The sequence below is a fragment of the Rhinatrema bivittatum genome, chromosome 7 (assembly GCF_901001135.1).
Source record: "Rhinatrema bivittatum chromosome 7, aRhiBiv1.1, whole genome shotgun sequence".
NCBI lineage: Eukaryota > Metazoa > Chordata > Amphibia > Gymnophiona > Rhinatrematidae > Rhinatrema > Rhinatrema bivittatum.
The window spans coordinates 68,253,180-68,265,197 of NC_042621.1; the positions used below are offsets into that span (position 1 = coordinate 68,253,180).

Sequence of the window (12,018 nt, forward strand, 5' to 3'; positions counted from 1 at the left end):
TTTGCGCTCCCTCTAAAAGCTGAAGCAATCCCCATACGGAGATGCACATCCACCATCTGCTGAAGACAGAGAATACTGGCAGACTGAGGTCGCTGCAGGAGTGTTTATACTGTGACTTCAGCTTGCTCCGTCTCCATCTGCTGGCAGAGGTGCATAATCTACTGGTCCTGAGTCCATCTGTCTACATGCTAGAAAACATGAATTAAAGCAAGCTCCCTAACAACTCATTTCCTGCTTAGAACAGCTCTTTAACATTATGAATGATGGCAAAGTAGTATATACTTTTACTTTTTTTTTTTTTTTTAATATTCTGATTAGAACAGGCTGAGAACCAAGAAAGCCAGGGTTTAAATTCCCCTGATGCTCCTTTTGACTTTGGTCAAGTCACTTCACCCTCCATATTCTCAAGTACAAACTTAAGTCCTCTGGAGACAGGGAAATACCTACTGTACTTAAGTGTAACTTGCCTTGAAGAACCAATGAAAAGGTCAGCTAAATAAACTTGCCCTTTGATATGGCACTTAAAGCACTATAAAGTTAATTTTTTTGCTAGTGAAAAGCAAAATACAAATGTTTAAATCAACTGAAAAATAAGATGCAGTCTGGTTGTGAAATTAAAGCAAAAACTAAAAAAAGGTAAAGCATTGAATTTTCAAGGTACTTTAATGACAGAATTATAAAAGATCAAGAACATCTCATTTTGAGACAACTTAAATTATATCCAATTTTAGCTTTGTCTGTAAGCCAATGTTGTCTTATACTAGAAAACAGTGAACACAAGGGTATAGTTTCCCTTGAAGTGCAAACATTTTACTGTCTATGAGGACTAGATTCAAGTCTTAGCACCAGCTGGTACTATCTCCCATAGAGAGAAAGGTTTTATACTGTAAAAGGCTAATTCAACCTCCTTCAATATGGAAGTCCCCTCTATGGAGATACTATTAAATGGTGATGGCCAGCATGTAAGTGTGCTTTCCATTTCCAATTAAATCCTGGAGTTTGTTTCCAGGTATGAAATAAGAATAAAAGTTTTGATTTTCTTTTTTTTTTTTTTTTAAACTTCTTCCAATATAACTGCTCCTGTAAAGTTCATTCACAACATATCTAAATTTAGAATGTTAGCAATAAACTATTAACTGGAAAATGTTTACCAAATGAAAAATATCAACTTTCAAACCATAAACTATTACCAGTATGCACCTGTAATCATCTAGAAACCAAGAGGGATGGGAAAAGTAGATAAGACAAAACAAAATAACCCCTAAATTACAGAAAAGAACTTCAAATTTATTTAATGGAAACTAGAAGTTAATAAAAATTAGTAATACACAGAAAATGTACACAACAGCAGCAGTACTATGTAGTGACTTACAAAGGGGGATAAAGAAGTGGCCAGAGACCACTCTGCATGGCTTGTAAATCAGAGGAGGTGGAAAAAAAAAACACAAAACAGTATCTTTTTCACTGTACAATCAATCTACAAACACAAATTTGTTTAGAATTATTTTACATTTCCTGTATAATCATGGACTTTTTTTGTTTTTTTTAATACAAAAGATGCCAGTCTGGATGTCTGTTTCTATATATGTATTTCAGTGGTTTACTGTTGATTTTCTTTTAAATATATTAGTGTTATAACATGCAACTGCTTCTGTTCTTCACTAGCCTTTCCTTGTATTTGCTTTCATATGCCAAACAATCTAACAAATAATTTGGCAGTAAATGTCAATAATAGTTAACCTCATTTCTGTAAAATTAAATGCAAAAGTTTTCCCAACACTGGCCTGAAAATGTCCAAATGCCATTTCAACACATTGAAATTGTAACATTTATGCCTAAATTACCATTTTCTGCAAAAAGCTGTGCAATACTAGTGTCAAAGACAAGGCAGTCACTGTTCATAATGGCTGTTGCAATTCCCTCATGAATAGAGCGAGGCGTTGCTTCCCAAGTCAATCGTCGCCTATGACCATTAAGCTCCAATCGATAAGCAAAGTTTTCAGCTTGCTTGCGTGTTCCTATCAGTTGTACGATTGCAAAGAACTGCTGGTGACCATCATATTTTTCCTGTTTCTCCAAAACTAGCATGAAATGAAAACCAAAACACGACTGCATCATAACCCAATCAACAGCACCAGGAAGATTAATGTCCGTCGCAAGAAAAACTATATCTTCTCCTTGTAACGTTGTTATAGATTTATGCTGATGCATCAGGTGTGGCATTACAGCATCCAAGGAACCTTGCCATTTACAAGATGCCCCAGGACATGGACAGGAATAAGGCCTGAACTCACAGAGCTCTTCATGGTCTGCTTTTTCTGTATGTGGTAAAGTTATCTCGCATCCAGAAGAGGCGTACTTACATGGAAACAATACAGAATTAGCAACTTTTTCCATAGCCAAGTTACGAATCGACCCCAGTGGGCCTCGGCAGGTTGGACAGCATGTGAGTTTCGGGCGACAGTTACTACAAACAAGATGACCACTCTGACACTGAAGAATAGGTGGCAGCACATAGTCAAAGCACACAGGACATTCAAAGAGACTGGCCAAGTCATTGTTGGAAGCTGTAGTGCCAGTCAGAGCAGGTACCCTCTGGGATGGTGTACACTTCAAAGTACCTGTTGGAAGTGCTGTAGCAGTCTGACGGCTCATTTCTATTAAGGAGAAAAAGAAACAAGTTTACCATTCAAATAATTAAACAAGTTAATTTGAATACAGCAATCCCTTGTTAAATGACAACTCAGTAAAATTCTGTTATAACTGAATTTACATTTTGAGACCTGAATTCAAAAAGATAGCACAGACTCACTATAACTAATTTGTACTATTCCGTTTAATGTTTTCTGTTCAAGATTAATGGTTATTCCTTATTACAAATATTTAAGAAATCAAAATAAAAAAAAAAAAGTAAAGCAAGTGGTACAAATCAAAAGTTGTGCATAATCATTGGATGAGAGTGAAAAATGATCAGGGATAATGCAATGTAAAGATGCTGGGAAGCCTGTTTTCCCAGTGAAGGGAAAAGGTTCCAAAGTAGCAAATAACATGAAAATAAACAAAGACTCAAAAGTGACTCTCAGCTAAAACTACTGAAAAATGTTCAACATTTAAAAGCTCCTCCCACAGGATATAAATTATTATACAAGAACATTATAGAGGTAACTTCCCTGGATACACACAAATGCATCGCCAGCTTTTTAATGGAAAAACAGGTTTCAATATACAGAGGAAGTTACATGAACATCTCTTCTGTATAGCGAGGGTTATATTGGTTTTCCTCTAAGTCATGCATGCTGTTAATAAAGAATGTAAGCAATTCATCTTTATCCACATTTTTCTACATCAGGGCCTCCCAAACCTTTAGGCCATATAAACCCAGTTTTAGTGCTTGAAAATTCACATGACTCCAAATTAATGGGGATGGGAGTAGCCTCCCTCCAACAATCATTGGATTCTCACCCTCCATGCACTCCAGCTGATCCCCCCCCCCCTTTTTCAAGCTCAACCTCCTCCAACGGACCCTTCTCTTAACTTCCTCCCCCTTCCAACTGATCCCCTTATATCCACAGGCTCCTCGCCTTCTCAGCTGATCCACTTATCCCTTCCAGCCCTTTCTGCATCCTTCTAGCTGAACCCCCACAAATGATCCATCATCTCCTCTCTCTCACCCCATCCCCCCCCCTCACCCTCCACAACCAATCCTAGCCCCACCCTGACTTCCTCAGCTGATCCCCTTTCTAAAACCTCCTGCCAGCTGATCCAATCTTCAAATCCCTCCTGCATTTGATTCCTCCTTTCAAAACATCCCCATGGCCAAGGACAGCAGCAATATTTTCTTTTGGGCCCCACCAAATGGTGGATAACAATTGGAGGAAAGAGAGGACAGGCAACATTTTTCTTTTGAGAAGGTTCAGTAGTGGATGAGGAGAGAGGAACAGTAGCAATCTCCACTGGTTCAGGTTTCCGAGTCCAATGGTTTTCTGCAAGTAGCAGTAGTATTAGTAATGAGAGTTAGTATGAAGCCTCCAAGCTAGTGCAAACTCACAGGCCCCATAATGGCCCCAATCCCTCCTCATGCAAGCTTCCTTTTATCACAGAAACTCACGTGAGGAACAGGGCCTGCGAGTGCATGCTGGCTTAAAAAAAAAAAAAACCATGCTGAATTCCACTACTAATGCTGCTGCTTCTGGTGTCAGATACTTGTGATGCCAGCTGAAGGTTTTGTTTATTTATTTAATTATTTATTTATTGTTTTTGTTATACCGAGTTTCATGATAGGCATCACATCAACCTGGTTTACAAATAACAAGGAGTGTAAAGCATAACGTAAAAAACAATATTTTCAATAAGAACCTTGAACTTTAAATACAGTGAATCAGAAAAAGGGAGAGGGAAAGTTACAAAAAACAAGGAAAATAAACTTGGGATGGAAGGGGAGAAATTGAACAGCACAATATTTACATTTCAGCCTATTGATACATTAGAATAGCAAGTGAAAAAATAAGACTATGAAACGGTACATAGGTAATCAAATGAATAAATATGACACAGTTGTGAATGGTAATAGTATGATAAATATTCAGCAGGAATTAGTGAGAGAGGGTTTGAGGTTGGTTGATTCGTGTTTACATTCCATTATTGCATACGAGTTAGTGCTAGTGAGAGGAGGTTTTATTCAAGGCTTGGAAATGCTTTTTTGAAAAGCCAAGTTTTTAGTCTTTTCCTAAATGTTAAAGAGCATGGCTCTTGTTACCCCATTTGGCATCACGACCCAGTTTGGTAAGCCCTGCTCTACATAAGGACAGTGTAACCATAAAGAAGTCCTCAGATCTACTCAATTGTCTAAAAGATGCAGAAAATCTTTCCCTTTTAAAAAGATAACAAAATAATACACTTAGGAAACTGTTGACATGTGATGTTTACTGAATTGAAAAAACCCAATCTTTTTAAACTGCCAAGAAGCAGTCACAAGGCTTGCCAATCTTCTGAAGCCCTGAAGATTGTTCAGTCCTCTGAAAACCAAAAGTGCACCAAATATTTAAAGCATACATCATTCGAAAATACGGTTTATAAATCTGTGTAAACAGGATATGCACAGATAGTTTCAGATGTATCCAAATTGCTCATTTTGTAGGATTTGCTGATATAAAGAAAAAAAAATTACTTTTAGTAGTAACTAGCACCAAATATTACTAAACCTGAGGTGGTCATTTTAAGTACACTTCAGACTCTGAATGCCAGCATGGAAAGTTTTAGGCACAGCAAAATTACTAACAAAAGAACAATGCAATGTCAATGCTGACATTTTTTCAGAGGAAACATTTGATGCAAGTTTCCAAAACTATTCTCTTTCATTTGTTGTTTCAGCAGTAACTATTTTAGAACTATTCATGGCACATGAAAAGAACATACACCATAAGATCATCACTAATGCAGGAAACCCCAGATCTAACTAAACCAAGTTTAGATTAAAAGGGCTACACCATAAATATCATAAACGAGCAAAGAAGAAAAATGTGTATTCCAATCCTTTGAGTCTAATTCACAAGTTCAAACTAGGGATACTGGGGTGGAGGGGACAAGATCCAATAAGTTGCAAGTTGGCATTTTTCATGTTTCCCCCGCAATTTTCTAACTTTTTCTTTTTTTTTTGCAGGTCCCCCCAAGAACATGCTCATTTCTCTGTTGTAATTTTTTTGGGATGCAACATACTGTATCACCCTAAATTTTGGTCTTCTCAGAAGCCAAGCTCTCCAGCTGGGAGAACAAGTTCTTCTAACCCTGAGGTAAAGAAATTCAGCAATGAACTGCTGAAAAGAAATTCCTGAAATTTACCCAGGTTAAAAAAAAGCAAACAAATGTTTTGCAACTTCTTCTGGCTGGTTATGGGCAAATGACTAGCAATGTTGGGAAGGCTGTGAGGCTTACCATGGAATACTATCTTACTGCTAAATGTTCCCTCAATAAAAAAACAAAATAGGGAGGTCTGAAAAGCAGAGTTGCTCACCTGCAACAGATGTTCTCTAAGGATAATAGGATGCCAGTCATCAGCTGGAGGCCAGCGTAGAAACTGTATGCATGCAACAAACAGGTTTGGTTTACAGTATATTCACAATGAATATGCACAAAGTATTATTTGCATGTACTGCCTCTATTGTATACAAATCTCACTCCTGCATATTCATTTGGGATGTTTTGTACACCGACGAATTCAGTAGAAACTGGCTTCGATTATTCATAACCTAGTTTACAAGCTCACCTTACCCTGGACAAAAGCAATGCTCAAGCTATACGTTCCCAGCAGAAATTTATGCTCCTGCAACCAACAGCTTCTCGAAATCCCCTCCCACTAGATTGACTCGTCTCAAGTCCAAAGGATAAGCTTTTTCAATAGCTGGTCCAAACCTTTGGAACTCGCTGCCCACTCAACTTCACAGTACTAATGATCCAAAAATGTTCCAGAAAGCCCTTAAAACATTTCTATTTAAGAAATGTAAGAATGCTTACAGCAAATTATTAGCATCCAGTCCAACCACTTAAGTTACTTTTTCTCCCGAAGATTAGTGTACAGACTCCTGGATAGATTCTGCCCAGATGCCATATCTATTTCTGTTGTGTTTATTTATGTAATTTTTAGGAATGTTTTTAGGTTACCTGCTCCAAAACCTTGGAGGGTGCGGGATACAAGTGATCTTAAATAAAAAGAAAACATAGCCAGTCCCTTTTTTTGAAAAAGGGAATCAAGATGATCAGAGAATCCATTTTGAATTTTCCCTTTTCAGGAAATTGTTTAAAGCCCTCGGGTTTAGGATGGGACAGAGCACCAAAGCAGCCACCCCCTCCCCCACACTCACTCTTCTTTGGGTTCAGAAAGTTCTTGAAGTAAAATCCCTGCCCTCTTTTCCCTGGTGGAATGAGTTGAACTGCATTGGCTTCTATGAAGGAAGAGACCTCCATTTTTAGCAACGCCTGATGCTGAGACACTGACCAAGCTGGTTTCGGTGAGCAATTTGGAGGTATAGTTTGTGCCCTTTTCAGATTATGCTGAGGACCCAAGAGCCCAAAGTTATTCTGAGCCAACTGTTTGTGTAAAACCTTAGCCTGACTCCAACAGAGGATCCTCTGGCACAGATACTGGAATCTCAGCTATGCTCTCTGTGATTCAGTCTAAACCCCATCCCAGCTTTTGGCTGGGATATTGGGGTGTGGCTTTGGGACCCTCTGCTGCCAAGTACAACACACGGACCCCACTGTTGACAGTACCAATGAAGGAGAGGAAAATCCATCTCAATTGATAAAAATGCCTCCTTGGTGCCCCACTCAGGTACCTCCTGGTTTGAAGAGTGCACCTGAAGTGGTAGTGGAGATGGTCTGAAGTGTCACACAGTAGTCTTTAATATAAGTGATAGTTTATTTGATCCTGTCTGCAAAGAGATACTCCCCACTGCAATGCATATCAGCAAATCTTTCCTGAACATCCAGGTGAGCCTGCGGGTGCCAATACTCACCATAGAGACTGTTGCTGCAATCTTGAAAACATCAAAAGGTCAAACAAGCCACATGCTTTCCACACTCCATGCCTTTTGTCCACCAGCAACTCCCAAGTCATCACCGCTGCTTCTGAGGAAACTGCACTGCCAACACTTTCATGCTCTTCAGAATTCCCACATATCCTGGCTCTTTAAGAGCTGAAAGGTTGCTATGTGAGTACTGAGCAGAGCTCCCTGAAAAACCTGACTCCCAAATATGTCCAAGGATATGGGAAGCCTTCCCTGAGGGCACTGAGGAATGGCTTCTAGACCTCTTGGTTTCTGGAAAGCAGATTCAAACACCATTGATTAGTGCTGCTGTTTCTTGAATCCTGGAGTCTTCTGGAAATCATATAGTGCCCAACTTATTAACTGGAGCCTCAAAAAAGGGACTCTCCAACATTTCATCTACACCTCCTGAAGGATTTCATTGATGGGGACTGCCATGATATCCGTAGAGGAAGGCTCCACAAATTGAAGGATGTCAAGCATCTTAGTTCCTACTTTAGAAAAGTAAATAGAATGGCATCTATCATTTTCTTAATAAAATCAACAAAATAGAGGTCCTCAGAGGCAGCTTTTCCTGTTGACCCTTACTGGCCAGAGAAGTCTTCAGATCCATAGCTTTGCTCCCAAGAATATAAGCGTGAGCTCGACTGGTAGGTCAGATCTTGCCTGGCTAGCAGACAAAGCCTCAAAGTTTTCTCCCCCAATGGGCCGGGAGTACCATCAGTTCAGTGATACCAGTGTCGATTCTCCTCCAGAAACAAGCATTGAAGGTGTTCTGCCGGGCACCAGCAGGAATTCTGGTAGTGACTAGATATCTGTTGGCAAGGATGTTCTGCATCTTTTGATTCAGAACCTCCTGGATTTTCCTATCAGCTACCTCTCAAAAATTACTGATGTCAACATGGATTGGGAGGCAGGAGGAGAAGCCATGTCTTCCTGGGATACTAGAGATGTACTGGTAGCAGACACTAGACTCAGACTGGCATGGAGGATGAATTTATATTCCACTTTTCAGGTACTTCAAAGCAGAATACATTCAGGTACTATAGGTATTTCCCTATCCTCATAGGGCTTAAAATTTAAGTTAGTACTTGAGGCAATGGAGAGTGATGTCCCGTGCCCAAGGCATTTGAAACTAACTTTTCTAGTTCACGACCCGCTGCTCTAGCCACTAGACTATTCCTCCACTCCTCATTGCGAGAACGCTTTGGGGGGTTCACAGCTACCCCCAAAATGTCCATGCACCCAATACTGAGCATCGACAAAGACCTATATCAATGCTTCTTGACCTTCATCAAATGCACATCATCACCATACTGAAAGTGAATAGGCTGAATCCCTTGCTCTCTTCAGATGGGAGGAGACAGGGGACAGTCTGAACCCTCGGTCCTGCCTGGTGCTCAATGTCAAAGGGGATCGATGCCCTCCCGATGTAGATGCAACACCAGCAGTCAATGCAGTTCCCGGGTCCCATTACGTTGATGCCTCTGATGGGTCAGACTTATGAATCCCAAGTGCTTTTCCAAGAAACTTGGAATGACACTTTCTAAAGGTCAAATCACAAAGAAAACCAAGAAAATTGCCAAAAACAATGACACCAAAAAAAGGCAAACAAACAATAGCAAATATAAAATTAGATCCTAATGTACCAGATGATTAGTGTCTACTATAATACACGCATCAGCAAGCCTGACTGTGTGCCCCTATTTAAATGGACCACCCGCTCTGATACATCATTTGCGAACTGTTAAAGTCTCTTTTTTTGAGAAATATATTTTTTTAAAAAAAAAATTTTTGCACGTAAAAGAGTAACAATGATCACAGCTCTAAAGGTCACAATCACAGAGAATGGACATCCCTGGGTCTTGATCATATCTAGGCAAAGAACATATCTATCAAGACCTGTGATAAATAGGCACTTTTCACACAGGGAACACACTTTGAAACAGCTGGCTTTCTTTTCTTTAAGGGGTAGCAGATAAAAAAAAGAATGCAGCAAAATCAAAATGACCCAATGCTGCCTCATGTGGTAACTGAAAAGGAAAGGAAAAACACAAAAAAAACTTACTAGTGACTAAAATCATACTTAGGTGGCTAAGACAGATTCCTGCATGTTTAGGAAGTATACAGTTCCCTCACAGTAGGAGAGACAGATCTGTAACACTTGGGCTCCACAGAAAAGATAGGACTGAATGTGCCCCTACATAGACATGTGGTAGTATAGAATGTCATATATGCCCAGTGGACATGCTCAAAGTTTCTATAAATTTTAAAATCAAATATCCATGCCAAGCTCCATCTGATGTCACCCATCGCACTTATCCTGACGAAACCACATGTAGTGGGTTATAAAGTATAATAGATTCTCAGTACAGAGTTCCCAAATTCATTATTTCATTCGTTTCTTACATGCATCACTTGGATTCAACTAACTGGCATAAAAGCAAGATTTTTTCAGCAGTAAAATGTCTCAATTTTTGAGAGGTAGCATTTTACAAGTATAAGCTGCATTCATGGCACTCAATTCTACATCTTCTGCCTTTACAAGCAAAACATATGTTCATTTTTTAATCTTGCATTATTTAAGAAATGTTTTAATCATTTTTTATATTTAAGACTGGTTTATGTTGAATAGCAACATAAATGACAGCAGATAAAGACCCAAATGATCCATCCAGTCTCCTCAGCAAGCTGTTTAGGATTGTAGCTGCTATTCCATTCATATTACCCCCATTCAGAAACGTTATTACATCAACATTACAACAGATTACTCTGTTTCTTCATTTCCATCCTTCAACCAACTAGGGATCCTCTGTGTTTATCCTACGCCCTTTTGAATTCCATTACCGTTGTCTTCACTTCTTCCAGGAGGGCATTCCATACATCTACCACCATTTCCGTGAATAAGTATTTCCTGACATTCAGGTCGATACAGTTATGCCGCGTTAGAAAGAGTGCGGCAGTGCAGGGCGCACCCTCGTTCCCCGCACGCACAGTTCTCTTCACATATCGCTCGATACTCTATTCAAATTGCTTGCAAATGCAAGCCGTGTCTGCGAAGCATTAGGCCCATGCAACCCATTTTACTGTATAGGTGCTTAATACAGCGCCTATACAGTATCCTGGGTGCGCTGGTACCTGTCATTTCAAATGTCATTTCAACTGACATGTACCAGGAAGTGGATGGTTTCCCCCCTCCCGAAGCAAGGCGGGAGGGGGGAAACCATCAAAACTAAAACAAAACTCACAACCAAAACTAAAACAAAAGTGTATATATATATATCCAGGCGGCAGCGGGAGCCGGCGGGGCGCCTGTTCATCCAGGCGCCGGCGGGCGGGTGGGCGCCCGGTCATCCAGGCGGCGGCGGGCGGGTGGGCGCCCGGTCATCCAGGCGGCGGCGGGAGGCGGCGGGCGGGTGAGCGTGCGTTCATCCAGGCGGAGAGAGCCGGCGACGAAAGCGGCCTCCAGCAGCCCCCACCGGCAGTGAATGAATGCACGCCTGTTTATGCCCGTGCAATTTCGGAGCTCAAGGCGTGACGTCATGACGCTTGACGTCACGGCATGTGACTGCCTTGAGCGCCGAAATTGCACGGTCGTAAACAGGTGTGCATTCATTCACTGCCGGCGGGGGCTGCTGGAGGCCGCTTTCGCCGCCGGTTCCCTCCGCCTGGATGAACGGACGCCCACCCGCCCGCCTCCGCCTGGATAAACGCGCGCCCACCCGCCCGCCGCCTCCGCCTGGATAAACGCGCGCCCCCACCCGCCCGCCGCCTCCCGGATGAACAGGCGCCCGCCCACTCGCCTGGATGGACCGACGCCCACCCGCCCACCGGTGCCGCCTGGATGAACGGGCGCCCAACCGCCCGCCGGCTCCCGCCGCCGCCTCGATGACCGCACGCCCGTCTGCCCGTGTGGAGATGGGGGATTTGGAAAGTGACATCTAGTTTTTGTAAGCCGCTGTCAGCTCCCATACGGAACATGCGGGATGAAATAATTTTTTTAAGCAAATAACTAATGCAATCGGAGTTCCGTGCAGCATCGTTCATGCAAAAAGAAGGGCTGAGTGCAGTTTGAAAGCGGGTTAGTATATATGGAGGTCGTCCATGGTGCAGGACTAACACCAGGTAGAGGGTAGGCGGTAAACTAACAGGCTACGGACGCGGCAAAATAGCGGGTTACAAAGGAGATAATCGGAGCGCGCGTCACAGTATCGGAGGGAATAGCTAATTCCTTCATTAAATAGCTAATTCGTTCATTTACATATGATATACATGCTGGGTGCGGAAAGGGTTATGCGTCGGTTTCAAGAAGCACTAAGGACGCATGAAACTGGAGACTGTATCGCAGGATCGCTTTATGCATCCCAATATTGCGCCCACAGCGAGTTGCAGACGGGGAATCTCCAACCGCACTTTACAGTATAGACCTGATTATTCTGAGTCTACCCCCTTTGGAGTTTTATACCATGACCCTTAA

At 41.6% G+C, this 12,018-nt stretch overlaps 1 protein-coding gene across 7 annotated transcripts in view; it reads right to left on the reverse strand.

The window, feature by feature from the left end:
* Positions 1 to 644: 644 nt before the first annotated feature.
* SIAH1 (siah E3 ubiquitin protein ligase 1) overlaps positions 645 to 12,018 on the reverse strand; it is a 65,826-nt gene continuing 54,452 nt past the window's right edge. For all 7 annotated transcript variants that reach the window (XM_029608485.1, XM_029608480.1, XM_029608483.1 and 4 more), the window contains one exon: positions 645 to 2,657. In XM_029608485.1, coding sequence (XP_029464345.1) covers positions 1,807 to 2,655 — 849 coding nt within the window. In that variant the 5' untranslated portion in view covers positions 2,656 to 2,657 and the 3' untranslated portion in view covers positions 645 to 1,806. The remainder of the gene's footprint in view (positions 2,658 to 12,018) is intronic.